The 20,425-nt window shown below is 56.1% G+C and overlaps 1 protein-coding gene across 4 annotated transcripts in view; it reads right to left on the reverse strand.

Moving 5' to 3' along the window:
• The window catches only part of NRG2 (neuregulin 2), a 175,786-nt gene that overhangs the window by 15,441 nt on the left and 139,920 nt on the right, over positions 1-20,425 (reverse strand). For 2 of the 4 annotated variants that reach the window (XM_059174757.1, XM_059174755.1), the window contains exons 2-5: positions 19,734-19,905; positions 14,666-14,784; positions 7,418-7,538; positions 927-985 (exon numbers count right to left, since the gene is read on the reverse strand). In XM_059174757.1, coding sequence (XP_059030740.1) covers positions 927-985; positions 7,418-7,538; positions 14,666-14,784; positions 19,734-19,905 — 471 coding nt within the window. Of the gene's footprint in view, positions 1-926; positions 986-1,369; positions 1,447-7,417; positions 7,539-14,665; positions 14,785-19,733; positions 19,906-20,425 lie in introns of all 4 variants that reach the window. The other 2 variants (XM_059174756.1, XM_059174754.1) reach the window with 1 other exon arrangement.

Consider the following 20,425-nt stretch of genomic DNA (forward strand, 5'->3'; position numbering starts at 1 on the left):
ACCAGAGAGGGCCTGGAGAGAATCACCCATGATCCCTTGAATCTTCCTCCTCTCTGTCTTGCAGCAGGCAGCAAACCCCTATCCCACCCTATCCCTGGAGCCTCAGAAATGCCTCTGGTCTCTGGCCTCCATGGAAACCACTGCCCTGGGGCTTGTTCTCCCTCCATCCCCCCTCCCCACTGTCTCCCATCACCCCCAAATCAAAGCCAGATAAACTCTGGCCAGACCCAGAGACAGGCTCTCTGAGAACTTGTTTCTCTCTAATGCACCGGCCCACACGTGCACACACTTGTGGCCTGGCCCTGCAGCACGTGACCTCCTCAAACAGGCCTTAAAAGGCAGGTGAGGGCTCCGTTCAGGCTTCTCCCTTACTGCTGCCCAGATTTGAGTGCGGTTGCTGCTGCCTGGGTCAGAAGGTTGGGGTTATTGTGCCCAGTGCCCCCAGAAGAGGGAGATGCGGGTGGGGTGGGGAAGCATATTCGTCTCCAAGAAGGCAGTGTTACTGTGCCGAGTGCCTCAAAAAGAGGGAGAAGGCAGGTGGGAGTGGGGCAGGAAGCTCATCTGTCTCTGAGAAAGCATTATTGCACCCTGAAAAGAGGAAGAAGCGGGTGGGGTTTGGGTGGGTGGGTGGGGAAGCATGTTTTTCATCACCGAGAAGGTAGTTATGGTGCCCAGTGCCCCCAAAAGAGGAAGAGGTGGGTGGGCTGGGGTTGGGGCAGGGAAGCATATCCCTCTCCTCCAGGCAGGCTCCAGGTGAATGAGCACTGAGGGCCAAAAGGAGCTCAGGACAACCATCACTCTCCCCAACCCCCATCCCTCGGTCCCCTGCTAAGTCTTACTAAGCAAAGCCCCAGCCCGCCCGCTCCAGAGGTGGGGGGAGATTGTCAGTCACCAGGATAGGAAAGAAATAGAAAAAAGAGACATACTGGAGAAGTTGACCATTGCGAACTGCTGACACCTGTCCCCGGTGTATCCCACAGGACACCTACCAAAAGAAAGAAAACCAGAAAGAGAGAGCCAGGATAGCGAGCCACAGACACGGCAACACCCCGGCACGGGCTCCTGCCGGTGCCAGCTGGGTTCCTTGCCACCGTTAGCGCTTGCACTGGCCTCGCCACTCTGCCCCTTACCTGCAGCCCTGAACTTGCAACCCAAGGATTAGGCCAAAAATGAAAAACAAAGCAAAACAAAACAAAACAAAAGAACTAACGAACCAAAATACAAAAAAGAAAAAAAAAAAAAGAAAAAGAAAACAAAACAGCCAAAGATCAAAACAACCAACACCCCTGGCCCTATGCCCTACATTGGGGGGACTGCACCCGGAAGCTTTCTAAGGAGCAGGGACTTGTGTTTGTATCTTCAAACATACTTTGCTTAGGATCTGGCATGTACAATCGCAAAGGCAGTTTCTCCAAACATCTCTGTCCGAAGAATCCGTTTGGACATCTGGAGAAGGAAAAGGGGAAAAATCACAGAACAAACTGGCATCATCCGCGAGGCTCAGGTTAGAAATCAAAGTGCACAGTGATGAATGAGAAAACCAAGTCGGGCGCTGGGGCACACTCGTCGCTGCAGGGGCTGGAGTCAGGGCTGGGGGAAGGGCTCAGAAATCTTCCATATCTCTCTAATAGATGTGGCTCCGTGGGTGGGTGGTGGGGGCAGGGGTGGGGCGGAGAGGAGGATGATTTAGGGAGAAGTGGGTGGGAAGATTGGGAACCTCATGCCTAATTGTCCTGTGGTTGGTGACACTTCCCTTCTGACCTGCCTGGGACCCCGTGAAGCCAGAACGGTAGCCCCTCAGTGCCAGGCAGGCAGGCAGAGTGCTGGGAAACTTCCAGAACACCAAATTCTGGGAAACCACTCCTTCCAAGCCCTACCAACGGCTTCTCTCCAGGGCCCTGGGCAGGTTTTCTCATCCATGAAACAGCTCCCAGAAAGCTCAAAGGAGAACTCTGGAATGCTGTTTCTAGACTGTGTGCCTGTGACAAAAGTGACCTTGGAGAGGTTTCATCTGTTCTCTCAAAGAGGGTTCTGTGGCCAAATAAATTTAGGAAATCCATCCCCAGGTTTCCTTGTAGAGTTGCAGTGCGCGCTGGCATCTTAAAGGCTAGGAAGAGTCTCGTAGGAGGAAAAGAGCTGAATATTCCAGTAGGTCCCAAGTTTATTTGACCATGGAAGATGTTTTTTTGAGGAACACTTGTGAACATGGTTTGGGGAAGGCTGTCCTGGAGCAATACACAGGGGCGGGGAGGGCGGGGAACAGGTGAGGCTGGAGAGGAGCTGGGATTACCAGCATCTCACAGCTGGCCTCAGTGGCAAGAACCAGCATCTCACATCAGCCCTCAATGGCAAGAACCACAGCGGTGGGGGAGGGCCGAAGCAGGCTCCCGGAGGACCCTGAAACCTCTTCCAGCTGGGGCTCTCCTGGCTGCCTGGGCTGCCTGTCCTTTCCCCATGCCCTTCTCCTTCATCACTGCCTGGCTCAGGTGGGAGCGTGTTCTCCCGAGTTGGGTCCTCTGTAGCCGCAAGGCAGCACCCACGCTCCCTGACCTTGTCTTTACCCCCACGCCACACTGTCTTCTGCTCTCTGGCTGCCACTCTGCTCTCAAGTGAGTCCCTGTCCTGCAGATTTCTGGGAGACGTGCCTAGCCCTGTACTCTCCTCTGAACCCTGGCAAGGCCAGATACCTGAGGGAAGCTTTAGAGACCGGGCCAGACTGACCACACCACGCCCATCCCCCTACTCAAAGATGGGTTTGGGCTGCCTCTGCCTCATTTTTCTTGTTGGGGAATTGGGTAACTCCATTGCCACGGTAATAGGTCACTGTTTCACATGAATCAGTAAACTTTCTCAAGAGGTTGAGTGTACTCTACCTCTTAGCATTCTGGTGTGTCTCAACCATCAGCAACCCCTTGAGCTAACAGGTTGGCTGCCATTGGCTGTGATGGACACTCACAGAGCCCCTGTTGCCCCAGTCTAGCCTGGGGGACTGGGAGTGGTTGGTGGACAGGCAGCTGGAGTTTCTCTGGGCCTTGAGGGAGTCTCCCGCAGGGGAGGCAGGAGGCTGGTCCCTGCGGTGGTGGGAGTGTGTGCAGGCATGCCTGGCCGGGGGTGGTGTGGGGCTAGGAAGTGTGTCTGGAGAAGATGGTGGGGGTTGCAGTGGGACCTGAGGGACACTCATCCTGTTGAACAGGGTGGCTCGGAGGAGGAGGCAGCGGCGGCTCGCACCTTGTCAGTACACCCTACTGTGGTCTAAGCTTCCCATCCCAGGAAAATGGAGGTAGTTACTAAGGCTTCCCAACCAGCTCCAGTCAGGCTCAGCTCTCCTTCCTCAGCTCTCAGACTGCTGTCCACTTGGGATGAGGGCTGGAGGGGAGAAGTGACTATCAAAGCAGCAGCACCTTTGAGGATGGAGGATAAAGACCCAGGAAGTTGCCAAAATGAGTCTCGGAATCCACAGAGGAATGGGAAAGAGATAGGTTTGACTGTGTCCAGTGTATGAGATTAGCCCAGCTCGAGTGTGTGTGTGTTTAAGAGCGAGAGGGGGTAATGCAGGGGCAGGAGGGGGCCAAGGGGAAATCCATTCCCACTGCTGACCATCAGGGATGCTGTCCCATGGCTCTTGGAGACCATTCCTGCATCCCTGATCCCACACCCAGCCTGGACTAATCCAACTATCATCTCCTATCCTTCGTGGCCACTGAGTTGTACAGAACTCCAGTTGGCACCATGAGCACAGTGTCTAACACAAATGCACCTCCTGGGCTTATGTAATATGGTCCTAATCTTGTGTCCTGGGAAAGCATCTTCCCCACTGGCTGAACAAAAGAAAAAGCAGTGGGGGGTGGGCATAGTGCAGGGGTTGGGGGACTGACACCCACAGTGTTGTTTGGGTACTAGATCTTTCCACCGGGCTCCTGGACTCTCCGCACTCCTGCCTGCTGAGAATGAGCCACGTTCAGGAGCCTGGGGCCTCCCTGGGGAAGGTTCTGGGGGTGAGCCTCTAGCTTGCCACCCTGTGCTCAGGACCAGGTAATGGGGTGAGGGCTACAGAAACCTATCAACCATGAGGCGGCGGTGGAGGGGGTGTCTGACACCACGTGAGGAGCTGGCTGGTAGTGGGTAGTTTCCTATGGACACAGGGATGGGCCCTCTGAGTTTCAGGGGCCCAGGGGATGGATAAGAAGGAGTGGCAGGTCATTTTTCTCAGCCCTCCCCCGAGTCATCTGTGACTATGGGAAGGTCTGTGCCCAGGGCTGGAGAAGAGCAGAGGTGAGACAGGGGCAGAGAGGAGAGCCCATGGGCTGTCTCTGGGGTGACAGAGAGGTTGGGACTCTGCCTCCCCGTTTTCCACCCACCTCCCGGGCCTCAGAGTCTCCTTTTGGTAGCCTGGGGATAATGCCATGTGTGCTGCCCTCACCCGGGGCAAGGGGAGGATGAAGGATGAGGGTGTGCCCCGGGCACTGAAGGGGGTGAAGGGTCTCTGGCCTCATGAGGGGGTGGGGTGGAGATGCGGAGAGGAGAGCAGGCAGATGGGTATGGCATGGGAGAACCACCTGAACATGGGGTGGGGCGGGTGGGGGGGATGAGCCGGATGGGAGAGGGAGGCATGCCGCTGGTATGTGCACAGGGCTGGAAAGAGTCTTGTTCTGTCATCATCCCCTGAACCAGTCCCCAAGAGTCACGCACCAACCGTGCTCCACAAAAACACGGAGAGAAGAGGAGAAAGCAGCGAGAAAGAAGTACAGAGGCCCCTGTCTCGCCCAGACAGGGGACAGTCGCCTGGATTTGGACCCCCATTTTCCAATCCCCCTAAGTTTTTTTTTTTTTTTTTTTTTTTTTTAAACAATTCAGTATCCATGACACTGTTTAGTTTGGCTCTGAATTCCAGAAAAACAGGAGGGACGGAGTGTGCCTGCTTTCCAACACTCCCTGCAGGGCTCTGAACCAATACACAACAACAAGTGTCCGAAAACCAGGAAGGAAAACTGAGTTTTATAGAAACTGGAATGAAACTGACCAGTCTAGTTTCATTATCCAAGCTAAGCGGAAATGCAAAAAAATCAAAATAAAAAGTAAACAAACAGCACAAATGGTAAGACGTGAGTTTCAGTTCCTAGATTCTTTTCTTTTTTATTCCGTTCAGGTGTCATCAGGAATCCCAAGAGGCCTGCCCCCCTTTCCCTCCCAGCTCGCCCGCCCCCAGAATGGCCTCTGGGTTCTGCCCTGCCCCCCCTCCCCCCTGTCCTTCTCCAGCACAGCTCTGAGGACCTGCCCTCCTGAGAGTGATCCTCACAGGGGATGCCCCTCTCCCCTGAGGGCTCAGAGAGTCAGGGAAGTCGGGTTCCAGGAGCCCTGGCTGGGGCTGACCTAGGGCAGGTTGAAATGGGGAGGCAGTGGATTGGGGTACCAAGTTCAAGTGCTAAGCGATGAACCCCAGTTGCCCACGGGACACCATCTTCGCAATGATTGAGGCTCCTGCCCTCTGCTTCTCTAATTTAGCTGGGTGTGACTCCAAGGTTCCTAGGGGTACAGCCTTGCTGGCAGGACCCTGTGGAAACCCATATAGCTCATCTCCTACCCCTTTCCACACTCAACACTAGCACTCGAGCCCTGGGGCCCCCATGGCCTTCCTTGGCCCCGGCACCCATTATGGGTGGCTGAAATCTTCCCTGCCTGGAGTCAGGGCTGATCTCAGTGATGCTGCTGGATTCTTTCAAGGTTCCAGGGTCCGAGGGGCTAGGGATTGAGGAAAGGCCTGGTGTGTGCCCACGTGTGTGTATGTGTGTGCGTGTGCGCCAGGGGGTAAAAGCCAGAGGGGAGGGGCGTACAGGGCTGGGGGATGTCTGTGAGGTATACCAGAACCCTTATGAGTTTCTATAGATCTACTGCAGAGAGCTCAGAGCATTTTCATGGCTAGAATATATATTCCCCAGGGTTGGTTTCGTGAATGTGGCAGCCTCCTAGAGGCAGAAGAAGGGAGAGGAGGGGCTGAGTCCAGGCTGAGAACTTCCCTGGGGGACCTTCTTTTGCTTCTGGGACAGTCCCCGGAAATTCAGCACAGGGGAGGCCAGTAAGGGGAAGGCAGCTGGTGGAGGTTGTGGCTGGGGGGAAGCCAGCAAAGGAAGCTGGCTGGGGCAAGAGGCAGAGTCCAGGCTCACCCAGCTTGGCACTGAGGGGAAAGTGTCTAGGAGGTCTGGCCCCTCATTATCACCTTGGGGTGGGGGGTGGAGGGGTCTCCGGCTAAGGCTGTAGTCAGTGTGTGTGTGTGTGTGTGGGGCGGTGCAGCTCTGGAGCTGGAGCCCAGAGGCAGGAGAGCTGAGAAGTGCTGAATCTGACTTTGTCCGTGGGGAGGGCAAACGCCTCTCTCTGAATTTCCCCCAGTACTCTGGTGGCCTCTGCCCAGATGCCATGGGAATGGGGCAACTGTGGCACCTTGCCGGGGTCTGAAAACCCAAAGTTTGTAACTAGTTTTTAACCCCCTAACCCCTCCTCGATCTGACTGGAACCTGTGCTGCTCTCACCAAGCTCACCCTGCGGCTCCTCATTCACCCGGGAGAGAGTGTGTTGGGGGGCCCTGTGGACCCAACTGTGGAGTAGGACCCAGCTGGACCTGAATAAGCCCTCAAGGATTGCTGGGCTCTCAGCTGCCCTGTTTGCCGAGGGGATAGGGATGGAGATCCTGTTGGGGGAGCCCTGCCTTGCTGGAGGTAGAGAAGCCCCAACCTGAGCTTCTCAACCCTGCTCCCCCACTGGGCCACACCCAGAGTGGTATCCTCACCGGGGCCCTTTCCCCCCACAGAGAGGGGCCAGGGTTGGAAATGGAACAAGAAGCACCCAGGGCATATCTGGGCACCAGGCAGGGAGAGCAGCCAGGTTTTGGGGTGAGCATTGGATGCAGAGTCCTCGTCTCCCCTCAAGGCAAGGAGAGCAGACCCTCCACTACCCAGGGCTCTGAAATGTGCTTGACCCTGCCAAGCTCTTCACTGCTGGGGAAGACACCCCCTGGGAAATGTTCATCAACACAGTTTGGAGAGTTGCTGAGAGATGGCGGTGAGAGACGAGGGGAGACAGAGCGGGAGGGCGGGGAGAGAGCGAGAACCCAGTGCCTAGGGCACAGACTGGTATCTCCATCTCCCTAGAAGGTGCTGGTGAAAGGGCGACCACTGGGAGATGGGGTGGGGTGGGCTGGGTCAGGGCCTGCGAAACTGGCACTGCAGAAACCCTGAGCTCTTCAGGGTTGATATCTCCTGCGACTCCCGGAAAGGGCTAGGGCGAGGGGCACACCTCCCTGTCTACACCCCTTGGGGACCTCCTTTCAGTGACTGGAAGCCCACTTTTCCTAGAGCCCTCCGCTTCTGGCCCAGCCTCTCTTGCCCTACTCTCAGCCCCCTGCCCGCCCCCGCTGGTCACTTACTTGCAGGAGAGCTGGTTGATGCCCTCGATGTAGTAGCAGACCCCTCCATTGACGCAGTAGGACTTGGCTGTCTCGTTGCACTTCCGGGCGTGCCCCGACCAGGATGACAGAGTGGTACTCACTGGAGGTACGAGAGACACGTGCCAGTGACCCACTGAGACTGCCTCTGGGCCCCAAGAACCACCTCTCTGCTGTCCCTTCCTGGCCCATCTCATAGCTGGAAGGTCAGGAACTACAGCAACAGCTGGAGAGGGAAGGTCTGGTGGCTCCTCCCCATCACCTGCAAGGCCAGGGGTAGGCCCCCAGGAGCTCTGACCCTTTGCCCAGCACCACCCTGCCCCCTGCACTCTGGACCAAAGTACCCAAACCCCCAAAGGTCAGGACGATTTTCCATATTTGGGAGGAGTTAAGAAGCTAGTGGCAAGTGCTCATTCTACTGGAATTAAGAGCCCAGTTCTTGCCTGCCTTTCTGGGGGCCCTCTCCGCCATAGGTGGATGAGACATCATGTCTTTTGTGGGGAACACAGTCACAGGGGTGCAGGGAGGAGACCCCTACACTGATTGGAATCTTGAGGTGGCCAGGAGGTGGCTGGAAGGGAGCTGGGCTTGGAGGGGAATGGTCCCCTCTGGACACTTGTTCTTTAAGATCTCGTGAGGCATGAGGAGAATCCTAGCTTTCACATGTTCCTCCTTTGTCTCAGAGGGCACAAGCCTCTCAGGACTGCTGCAAAGGCCACTATGCCTCTCTCCCTAAGCACCCAGGGTTTTCTTTGCCGCTGCCCTCATTGGGCAGCCCCATCCTCCCCGACCCAGTCAGCTGTTGAAGGGAGCCCCTAGGCTTCGACAGCCCAGGCTCTAAATCCTGGAGGTCAGGTTTCTTGACAGGAGGTGGGCAGGGAAGAGAGGCCTGTGGGGCAGCTGGGATGTGGACACTGGGTGAGTGGGGCGGGGGAGTGGGGGACGGGGCGGGGGGACGGGGCTTTCAGGCTGCTGACCCAGATTGCCCATCTAACAGATCAGATTCATTTGATAACTCCAGTTCTACTCCCCTGGGGGATGGAATTCAAGAAACTGGTTTCCAAGGAAAAGTCTTGCCCCCAGGGTTGGTTTTCATCCCCCCTGAGCTAACGCCTGAGGCCTTGACTCCAGACTGGGTAGCACCTCAGCTTCTGGAGCTCTCACGTTCTCCCCTCCCCCAGCAGCGGCCTCCTGCCGGAGGTGGGCCACCCTACCTGGGCTGCTCCTGTCTCCTCAAGGGGACTGAGTCCCTCCAGGCCCCCTCCCTGTGGGGATGAGGTTGAGAGGAGGAAGAGGAGGAGGGCAGGCACTTGGCGCCCTCAGTGTTTAGACATGTGGGAGACAGATGGAGCGCGGGGACTGGGAGTGTATACACAGCTTGGCCTCTGTATATGTCTGAGGAGCTCGCTGATAAAACCCGGCAGGCAGGGCCAGCTCCTACCTTCCCCTCCACACCCTGCCAGCGGCTGCTCCTTTGGCTCTCCGAGTCCCACCCCTGCGGAGGGCTCCTCCCAACACACAGCGCACACTCAGTGGGGGCGGAGGCCTCTGCTGGTCTCTGCCCACTCTCTGGGTCAGGGAGACCCAGAGAACCAAGAAAGGGCCAGAGAAGAGAAACAGCTAAGGTGACCCTGCCTACGAGTTACAAAATCCGCTACTCTGGAGGACACCAGAGGTTGCCCTGCCCTTCAGTTACATTGCCAAGGAGGAGTACAGGAAAAGAGCAGGGGACGTCCTGTCCAGAGTCCCCATATGTGTGGGGACAAGGCCTCAGGTAACATATCAGCACCATGGAAGAACATATCAGCACCAAGGCTTAACATGAGCAGACGAAGGCAAACATGATGTGGACCACAGGTTTGGGTCCTCTTGTGGGCATTGGCTAAGGCCGAGATGTCTCGGCCCAGCTGGATGACCACCGTGGCTGTGGGTGGCAGAGATTGCCCCCGGCCATGCTGAGTGAGCAGTGGACAGCAGAGAGGACGGCGGCCAGGGCCACAGCTGTACACTTGGGCCCGTCCACACGCATGTCTGCCCTTGGGACCAGGGGACGATTCTTGAAGGAAGGTGGGCCCTTGGGTGGGATGTCTGTGCTGCCCAGAGCCGTGTCCTCATGGGGACTTGGCCGGGGCCCAGAAAGGCAAAAAGTATGGGTACTGGGATTGAGCCCCGTGATGGGCTCCCTGCTCAGTGGGGTGCCTGCTTCTCCCTCTGTCCCCTCTCCCCACTTGTGCTCTCTCTCACTATCTATCTCTCTCAAATCTTCAAAAGTGCCTGGAAGAATGGCTAAAATCGAAAACATAAGAAACAATATGTGTTGGTGAGGTTGAGGAGAAATGCACTATTGGTGGGATTATAAACTGGGGCAGCTGCTGTGGAAAATAGTATGAAAATATTAAAAGTAGAATTCTCTTATGATGCAGTAATTCCACTATTGGATATTTATCCCCAAATATGAAAGCATTAGTTCAAAATGATGTGTGTACCCCTGTGTTTACTGCAGCATTATTTACAATAGCCAAGCTATGGAGGCAACCCAAGTCTCCATCCATAGATGAATGGATAAAGAAGATGGGATATAGAATGGAATATTACTCAGCCATAAAAAATAACAAAATCTTGTCCTTTGCAACTTAGATGGACCTAGAGGGTATACCAAGTGAAATAAGACAACCAGAGAAAGACAAATACCATATGGTTTCACTACTCTGAGGGATTTAAGAAACAAAACAAGGAACAAAGAAAAAGAAAACCCAGAAATCTCTCAACTCTATAGAACAGATGGTGACCAGAGGGGAGGTAGATGGGTGGATTGGTGAAATAGGTGAAGGGGAGGAGAAGCGCATTTGTTGTGAGCACAGAGTAAGGGAAAGAATTGTTGACTCCCTCTACTGTACACCTGAAACTGATAGAATGCACGTTAATTGCATTGGAATTAAAACTAAAAACACCTGGAAGGATACAGGTGGCCTCTATCAGCCATTAGCATCCTGGTGGTCAAGAGCTTTTGGAGGTTCTGAGGGGGGAAGGGCCAGGAGGGGAGCTGATGGCAAGGGGATGCTCTCCCTGCTGCTGGCAGCTACAACAGCTACCCACAGCTCAGGGAGGAACCTCCGCTTCTGTTTCAAGGCCCAGATCAAGGGATCTCTCTTCATCAAGGCTCCCAGCCACCTGCCCAGTATGCCCGCTCTCCTGTGGGTAAAACTGCCTTTCCTCTTTCATGGGTCAGAACAGGCAGATGCTTTGAGTTTGGGCTTGGGCATCCTGCCAGGAACTTTGAGGGACTTTGCTGGGAGCCAAGGCTATGACTCCCCAGAGCTCTGAACTGGGTCTTTCTGAGTAAGGCCTTGCTGAATAGGTGAGCGAGAGAGGGGGGTGGGGTGAGTGTGTGTGTGTCTCTCTCGAAACATCGAGCCTTTCTAAGCCCCCAGGTGAAGGACAGGCCCAGAAGCCTCTGCAGGGCTTCTGGGGTCCTGTGATGCCCCAGGTCAAATCTGCCTCCTCTCTGGGGCAAAGGGAAGTCCAGCTGGACATCTGGGGCCTGGGCTGGCTCCCAAGTTCTCTTTTAGCTGGGGATGAGGCAGCTGGTTTCGCTAAGTCCAAGGTGCACTGGACCAAAACTGATTGTTTTATTCAAAGTACCGCAAACTCTTTGCTGACTCCTCCTCCCAGGCAACCAGGGAGGCAGTGTCTCCTGAGCTGCCAGAGCTGTGACTGCAAGGAGGGTCTGCTCTGATTCAGGGAAGGAGCCTCAGGATCCTCAGGAACAGAGCCAAAGCAGGCTGCCAAGGGTCACAGTGAGTCGATGTCGTGCCCCCCACGCCCCACCCCGCACGGCCACTGCTCCCTAGAGGCGTCCTCCCATGCCCTCTGCTGGCTGCTCCAGTGTTGTAACCCCAGCTTCCCCGGGGCCTGGGCGGGCCAAGCCAAGCCACCTCGGGATGAGTCATGGGGGCAGGCACAGTTGCCCGCTACCCTCCCTCCACCTCCTCCCCAGGGTGTGGTTGCTGCGAGTCTTCTGGGCTCTGTGAGTAAACAAGGACCCTGTGCATCTCTGCTGGTGGAAAAGCTCTCCCTGACCCCCGCCAACGGGGGTGTCCTGATCCCCCACAGTGGCCCTGTTCCTCGACCAATGTCAAGGATAGGGGCCAGCCACTGGCTCAACTGGGCAATAGAAGGGGTAGGGTGTGTGTGTGTATGGGGGGGCTAGGTGCACAGTATGTCCACCTCAACATCACACTCAGAATCCCAGAATTTTGTGGGGGTGGGGAAGAGTCTAGTCTAGAGATCATTTGGCTCAGCCTCAGCTGGGGAAAGGGAGTACAAGCCGGGTATAGGAGGTCTCCCAGGTTTGCAGAGCTCAGAAGAGACCAGAGCTCTGGAGTCTGTGGCTCAGCCCTGCTGCTCTCATGCGGAGCTGGAGTGAGGAGAGGCAAGGAACCCTGGGGGCAGTCCTCCGGTGCCCAGGGCAAACCTCCACTGGCCGCCTCCCTAACTGACAGGAACATGGGCTGCTGAGGGCAGACGGGAGCTCCTGCATGTCGCCAGGCTGCGGCCTATCTGAGGGGTCTTCCAATGCTCTCCAGCCTCTTTCCCCAAGCCCAGCACGGGAGTGAGGCTGCTACTCTGCTTTTTGGTCCAACAGCCCTCCCCCCTTCCCCTGCTGCCAGCACTCCTCTCAGAAATGTGCCCCCATGTAGTTGGGGCAGGGCCATCAGTCACAGACTCTGCTCTCTATCCCCCAACACCCTGCACACATGCAAGCCTGGCAGGATGCTTCCCCGATCCCCCGAGGCCAGTGGCTGGGTTGAGTGGGGCCCATGAAACCTGCAGGATCCACGGATCAAGTCAGTGACGCAGACAAAAGCTGTCTCTTTTTCCCTGGGTAGGAGACGGGGCGGTGTAAAGCCGGGAGCCATCTGAGGCTATGGCCTCTTCTTCCCTATCTGCTCCTCAAACATGGGAGAAGCCCATTTTACAGAAGGAGAGAATGAAGACAACAGATCGTGTGGATTCTGTTGTGTCTGGGCCCGGTTCTACCTCGGGATTTCTCCATTTTATAAATCAATACAAAATTACCTTAAGGTAGTTTTAAGTTGGGGGTCTTGTCAGGTTTTTTTTTTAATTGTTAAGTGATCTCTACTCCTAACAAACTCACAACCCTGAGATCAAGAGTTGCATGTTCTACCGACTGAGTGGGTACTCCCCCACTCTGTTCTAACCAAGAAAAATCTTGAATTAAACAAACTCAAGCCCAAAGTGGATCTAAGAATGTCTGCTCACTATGGCCGGAGGTGACAGGTGCTGGCCCCCTAGCACGGTCCATTTTCCTGGGCTTGGGACAGGTGGGGAGGAATGGGGAGGGGGTGCCCAGGTGGGAGTCAATAAAGGCCTTGGAGCAGGTTTTAAGTCCTTTTCTGTATTTACCAAGTGCCTACTATGAGCCAGGCACTGTGTTAGGCCCTGAGCTAGAGTGACAATCAGGTGAGACACAGCCCCCCAGAGCTCGCGGTCTCAGTGTTTGCTAACTACTTTTACATTGTATAGATCTCTGCTTAATCATCACTTAGACGTGTGGCAGAATGAAGCTCTTTGAGCTTCAGTCTCCTAAATTATGAGCTACACCCTGGGTCTGTCAGGGCTCGAGAGATGGCGTAGAATGTGGCATGGAGCCTACTTTGCGTCAACAGCAGCTCTCACTAAGTCCTGCGGAGAAGACATCATCGCCGCTCTCCCTGGTCCTGGCTCACAATTCCACTGCGGAGGTCACACTTGCACAGAAAGTGCAGCAAGAGGATGAGATGTGAAGACCAATCTAACAGACTTCAGGAATTATGCAAGACTGCAGTTGGCCAAGCAGTGGCCTGGGAGCCGGCCCCGAGTGGGGAAGGACACTGTGGTGGGATGGAGGGGTCCGGGAGGATGGCGGCCTAGGAGAGACGGAATGAGAGGAAGGGCGAGAACAGACTGTACGGGACTGACACAGGGTTGGAAAGATCGTTGGGGCCACACTGGGGTGCTCTGGGCAGTGGGCCGAAGTCCTCGTTCTGTGGCGTTCCGGGGGTAAGGGCATGACAAGATGAAAGCACCTTAAAAGAGGCCATTGCTCCGGGTTAGGTGAATAGAGCTGAAACCTGGGCCGGGTTGTCTCTGAGGGTTAGGGTTGGAGTGGGAGGTATAGATGTGAGAAAGACCCAGAAAGGAAGGCAGACCAGGAGGTCTGACTTGGAGGCTTGGACCTTTAAGACAGGGCAGCAAGGGAGACGAGGAGCCTAAGGGGCTGGGAGAACACAGAGACCCCTCCCAGTACAGAACAGACAGACAGGCTCTGCCCCAGGTTTTGCACTGAGGGTCCTGGGGCAGGGAACTCCCACATTCTCCTTAGATAATGCTGGATGGTTGGAAGTCCTGGAGGGCTGTCTGGTAGAAGTACAGGCAGGCAAAGGCAGCTGCAGCATCAGAGTGACGGGGCAGGACTGGAAGTGAACCCAAAGAACCAGGTAGCCAAAACGGTATGCTCAATGTGTGGGTGTTGGGAAGAGAAAAGCGATCTGTGGGATTTGGAGTTCCCGGGCTGGAGTGGAGGCGTGCAGCCTGAGGACAGGCAGCTCTGGCCACATTCCAGCCAAGGGAAAGCAGCCTGCTTGCATCCGACACTGGGGCTGCCATGGTTGGGGTGGGGAGCTAGGGGTGCTGTGGGCTTCAGACCTTGCATGTTCTTAAGGGAGAAGCCAGTCTGTGGGAGAAGGGTCTGCTGTCCCTGAATGAGGCTGCCCGCAGGGGCCGACACAGACCAGCCTCCTGGCCATGGCCCTGGGGAGACGGCTGCCTGCACCCCGGTGCCCAGCAAAGCAACAGGCAGTCAGCTCCCACACGCCCAGGGCCTGCCTTTCCCTGGAGCCCCGCTCTTGGCAGCCCAGCCTCCCATAATTGCCTTCTAAAAATATCCGTCCCCCACCCCCACCTCTTGATTTCAAAATATTTAGTTTTCAGGATATTTAAAATGAGAGCTGGCGGCTCTTCCAGGCCCAGATAACAAAGCTAAACATTTATGCTTCGACTGCATTTCTCTGAATCGGCCCAGATCTCGGGGCTTGATATGGCAGCAGAAGGAGGGAGGGGAGTCAAGTGCAAGACAGATCATGTGCGGGCCTCCCAAGGGCTGGGGGGCAACAGGCTTACCGAACCAAACCTCTGCAGAACCCCTCCCTTTGTTGGGGGGCCACCTACCGCTGTTGACGTGGAGCCGGCCACGGACTGTGTCCTTCCCCAGGATGTTCTCAGCCTCGCAGACATACTCCCCAGCGTCCTCCACCTTCACCTTGTTGAACTGTAGTCGTGAGTTCTTTCTGGTTAGGGAGGGGATGAGAGAGGGAGAGACGTGAGCCAAGGCCCAGGCTGGCTGGGGCTCTCCAGCGGTCACCCAGCGGTCACCTCTCCCCACAGAGCCACAGCGGCTGCGCAGGGGGGATCCGAAGTAGATTTTGGGCTCCAGGTGGAATGCTGAGTCCCCTGAGCTGGAGGGAGACCTGGGGGGCTCAGGAGAGCATGGGGTAGAGCTAGAAGCTGCACGTATGTTCTTAATCTGTGAATCCTCCTGTCCACTTTTCCAGGGCTGGACCTTCTTTGGAGCCTTTTTCAGGGGGAGGAAGATGGGGGTCTCTTAAGGAAGTCATGTGGCTACCTCTCTCCTTTCAGCGTCCCTTCCCAGGCCCAGTGTCCCCCTCAAAACAGGGCAGCCACTGCCTCACCAGTTACCTCAACCTTCCCTTCGGAGTGGCAGCCCGCCGCTCTAGGTACGGAAGGCCTATTCCCAGGGACCTGGGCAGGGCCCCTGAGCTAACGGGCTTGCATGGCACCTGCCCAGCCTCCTAGTTCCAACCCGTGGCTCCCCGCCCTTCACCTTAGCCCTGCCACTCGGGGTACTCTGTGGCTTCTCCCAGGGGCTTTAACTTCTAACTTCTGTGTGCTGGAAGCTTGCATCTCTCAGGGAAACAAATAGTTCCTGCTCCAGATGGCCTGACTTGATCCTCCTGGCTAACCTGGAGATGGACAGGCAGTACAGATGGGAAAACAGTCCTAAAGGGGCTTCTGGACTTGTGCAAGGGGACCTGGCAAGGCAGAAGCAGAGCTGGATGAGGAGCTGGAGTTGGTGAGGACATGGGTCCCTCAGGGGCCCATGGACTACCTGCAGGGCCAGAGGCTGGGGGCCTAGCCCCCTCCATGAAGGGCTTTGCATCCTGTCCCTGGCATGCTGAGAGTTGCGGGGCCAGACCTGGGCAGGGACTCTGGGCTGTAAGTGACTCTAGGGCACCAGGCCCTAGTTCTCTTCTTCTTTCCAAAGACCCTGCCAATCCTCTCCTTCCTTCCCAGGGTTTCTCTGTACCTGCCCCAGGATGCTTGGCCTCTGAGGGGTCTACTCACACCTCCCGTCCTTCCCTCTGCCCCAGTGCTATTCAGGGGCCCCTCTGAGCTCTGGATAAATCTCAATACCCAAGCCTGGGCCCCAGGGGGAACAAGAAGTAGCATGAAAACTTCTTTACATGATGTAACCTCCTCTTTTTAGTCCCAAAGTAAGACACCAGATTCCCAGAATATGTGTAGTGTGTTGGAGGGGTGGTGGAACAGGAGGTAGGGTGGTCCAGCTGCTGTTGCCCTAAGCCCAGGGACGAAAAATAGAGCCATGACAGTGACAGGAGGACAGGGGAGGCAAGGCTGTGCTGTGGGTGTGGGAGCCAGAGGACTGGCCCTCATCCCCACTGGGGCTGTGCTTTGGGAACCTGTTTCCCAGCTCACTGCTGCCTCGGGCCAGGGTTGGGGGGCTCTTTCCAGACCTCCTCACTCCAAGATCTTCCAAAGGACGGTCCATGGGATGCTCTTGTCAACAGGCCCTGTTGCTCTGGCGATGTCTTCACTAATGTTTCAGCCACAGCTGTCTGACTGCTGTGTCCCTTCAGCCCTCCCCAGCACAAGCCAGTCTTTGTCTCCTTGACCTGCTGGTATCTGTCTCCAACCCTCTTCTGTCAATTCAAGTTTATTCTCCTCATTAAACAGATTCCCGGAGGTCCCTCTGGCTAAAACAGCATCTCCTTCCTGGCTTCAGCCTAATCTGATGCCACGAAGCCTGGCAGTCCCAGGACCAGGCTTCTCTCACTTCTTGGCCAGCAATTCCCTGACACTAAATGAGCTAAGAGCAGGGGACCACCTGGGGGTCACAGGGTCAAGGGAGGGGGACACAGAGCCACCCTTGTCCCCCGCAGCTGAATTCACAGGTGCTCCCCTTATACCACATCCCAGGTAGCAGGAAAGGTGGAGTTAGGCTTGCAGATATCTGGAGGGATAAAGGCTGGAAATGGAAGGAAGGTCTTCCCACCTATGGTGTGTGAGACCGGTGGAAAGTCAGTCCAGGGCTTGGGGAGAGGCCCTCTCCTCTGAGGAGCTGGCGCAAGGGGTGAGAGTGGACAGAAACCATGGGGCCTCGGTTTGCTGGCTATAGGCACCTTTGTTTCTTAGCCAGGTGGTGATCTGGCCAGTGCTGGGGGCGGGGCTGGGGCAGACTTGCAGAAGAGATCCTGGGGTCAGAGCTGCAGGGAAGGGGCTCTCTGGGACTCTCAGGCCTGAAGGAGTGGGGGCTGCTACCTTCTCTTGTCACTCCTAGCTCTGATTGGAAAGCCTGAGGGTCCGGGACTCTCTCCCATCTTCCCAGTGGGCCTGATGCCCACTTGCCACACTAACCGAGGCCTGGCCCCGCAACGGCTGCCCCTCCCCAGCTTCCTCAGCCAGGTTCCTGCTGGCAGGGGTGGCATCTGGGCAGCTGCATCCTCTGCCTGTCCGTGCATTTTCCTTGGGGCCTACTTCCCGCTGCCTGCCTGAGGGGCCTGTTCCAGCTTGCCCCTCATAAATAAGGGAACATGTGGTTCTGTAGGGGAGGGCCCCGTGCTTGGGGCTTGGGGCAGCTGGTTCTCTTCTGGCATGGGGTGGCTTGGGCGAGACACCTCAGTTGGCAGCCCCAGGGAATGGCAGTCCCTGTTGTGGGAGGCGGCCTCGGCAGACCGAGGGCCAGGTCAAGACGGAGCATGGCCGGGCAGATGGAGTGCTAGGATGGCCAGAGAGCAAGCTGTAGCGTGGGTGGAAGGAAAGAGAAGATTCCACCAGCACCTGCCGAGCCAGGTGAAGTGTGTGTGTGTGTGGAGATGGCAGCCCTCTTGGCCGCAGCAAGGGAATCTGAAGTCCTCCATCATGGCTCATTTGTCCACCCTGTCAACTCACAGCTGGGAAACCAGGGGCGGGATAGGTGGATGGAGGAAGTTTCAGAGGTGCAGCAAATGGGACCAGGCCCTAATAGGAAGAGGGTGGCGAGGACACTCCAGGCTCTTAGGGATCCCCAATACCCAGGAGAGAAAGACCTGACCAGGCCCTGTTTCTGGACCAGGTAACCCATTTGTCAGGTGAGACTGAGGCTTAACCATGACAGCAACTGGCTCAAAGTCTAGGTCAACCCAAGGAGGGTGCCCTGTGTAGTCCCAGTGTCACCCTATACCCAGGAGAAGAGAGCTAGTCCTGCAAGATTTTCATTAATTCAACACTGAATGCAGATGTCTGCCAGGCCGCATAGGGCGGAAGGGTGTGCATGGGCGGCATTCAGCCTCCAAGGCCCTCATGCTCCAGGGACAGACAACCTCCCCCGAAATGCAACGGAACCATGTCCAAGGCACTGTGAGAAGGGACCATAGGAGCTGCCTGGAGGGTTCAGGAAGGTATTCCAGAGAATACATTTAATCTGGGCCCGGAGAGCTTTGCTAGGGCAGCAGGGAGCTGCTAGCATGGGGAACAGCTTGGGCCCAAGTCTGGGATCATGAAAGGAACAGACCAGGGATCAGGAACACTGAGGGGTTGGGGAACAGCATGGCAGTGACTCAGAGGAAGAGGGGATATGCGTCTATGTTAGAAAGATCTCCCCTGCCAGGATCACAGGGATTGGCAGGCCTCTAGAACAGTCAGCAAAACTGGGTGGATAAGGCACTTTTTTTTTTTTTTTTTTTAAGAAAGGGTGGAGGCATCTACCACCTTCTGTATTGTATCTATAAGCTAGACTAGAAGCTCTGTGAGGGAAGGGAGGGACCAAGTTTGGTTTCTGGGGTAAGCCCAGCCCCTGGCAGAAGACCTGGCTTGCAGCTGATGTCCTATATGCACATGTTACGTACAGCGAACTCACAAAGGGACCTATGGCCCAGGAAGAGTGGGAATGGCCAAGAGTGGGACAGCGGAGGAAAAGCAGCTGGAGTCAGGAGGGCAGATAAGAACATGTGGGGCAGAGGCAGAGGGCAGGGTGTCTTCTGATGGCGGGGATGTCATGGGGGCTGATGCCAGGCTGTAGGCGGTCTGGTTCTGCCACCGCTGAGAGGGGAGACAGGAGGGTGCGGCAGGGCTAGAAAGCATGCCAGGGAGAGGCTAGACTGGGGCATATGGCTCAGAGCTGTCTGGGGACATATCCCTGCCGGGAGCTAGTGCTTAGCTGGCAGCACTAAAGACAATCTTATCAGCTAGAAGAGGGTGAAATTACCCACAAGTGGAGGGGGAGGGAGCAGAGGAGGGAAGCCCCCAAGACAGGAAAGTTCTAGCACTGCTGGAGTGGTTACAAGCACAAGAGTTCCAGAAGAAGGGAGGGGACACAGAGACAGTGGCCCCAGGCCAGTGGCTGCGGAGAGGCCTGGAGGCCCGGGGCTATGAAGCTCTGAGGTTGCCAGAGTTTCTCAAGAGCCACAGCCACGGGCAGTGGAGGGGTGTCATTAGAGGGCAGAGACCAGCAGGGCAGAGAGCCGTGGATGACGACAGGGAGGAGTCAGCGGACCCTGTGTAATGGTGGAGGGGAGAAGCAGAAGGGCAGCAACTGGGGGAGGGACAGGCACCGGTGATGGGAGGGAACGCTTTCATAAGGGAAGTGATGAGAGAGAGTTGGTGGTAGAGGAAGGCTGAAGTCCTCTCTCGTGACTTCCCAGATGCATCCTGGAGTCATCTCCCACCAAACATTGTCAAATGGTGGGCATTTAGGCCCGAAGGCAGACCCTTTGAGAAGGTTTAGGGCCAAGAGGGGACTTCCACAGGGAAAGCTGTATTTGATGATCAAATTGCCTTCAACCATCCAGAGACCTTCCCATTAAGCATCTATATTCTGCAGGACACTGGGCCGCCATAACCAAAGGGACCCAGAGTTGCAGGGAGGAATGGGTGTGGTCAGGAAGGGGGACAGGAACTAGCCCCCCTTTTCGGGGAGGAGGGAGAGAGGTGCGTCCCTCACCTGCCATTGCCGTACTTGATGCGAATGTCGCGGCTGCGGTTGAGCTCCTTGCCATCCTTGAACCAGCGGTAGGAGGGCTGAGGGTTGCCCGCTGCGGCCTCGCACTTCAGTGACTGCTTCTCACCCACCTGCCCCGTCTGGCTTTTCATCTTCTTCAGCTTGGGCCGGGTGGCTGTGGGGAACAAGGCAGGAAGGTCAGTATAGAGGTAGGGCGCATTGCCAGGCGTGTGCAGTGGAGGGAGGGCACGGGGTTATTTCTTCTTCAGTCAGCAGTTACAGAGGGTCTGCAATGATGTCAGTGTGGCTATGACCTATGGGGCTTCCTTCATGCCTGGAATGACACTAGGAGCTTTATATACATTAGCTTATGAAAAAAACCCATGGCCTCACTGCAGGGATGAAATCCCTTTACAGATGGGGAAAACTGAGGCTCAGAATGGTGTAGCCACTTTCTCAGGGTGCGCTGGGATTCAAATCCAGGTGCCCTTGACTTTGGGGCTCATGCTCTAACTCCTATCCCAGACGCCCAGGTCTATGTTGGGTCTGGAGGACACAGGAGGACCAAGAGGACAGAATTCCTGCCCCCAGAAAGTTCAGGGTGGCAGGAGAGCTACAATCTGGCACTAACATCATAGCATGCTACACGGAGGCCTGGAGGTGCTGAAACCAAGAGGAGTGACCCCAATGCAGGC

The sequence above is a fragment of the Mustela lutreola genome, chromosome 5, assembly GCF_030435805.1.
Source record: "Mustela lutreola isolate mMusLut2 chromosome 5, mMusLut2.pri, whole genome shotgun sequence".
In the NCBI taxonomy this organism is placed as follows: domain Eukaryota; kingdom Metazoa; phylum Chordata; class Mammalia; order Carnivora; family Mustelidae; genus Mustela; species Mustela lutreola.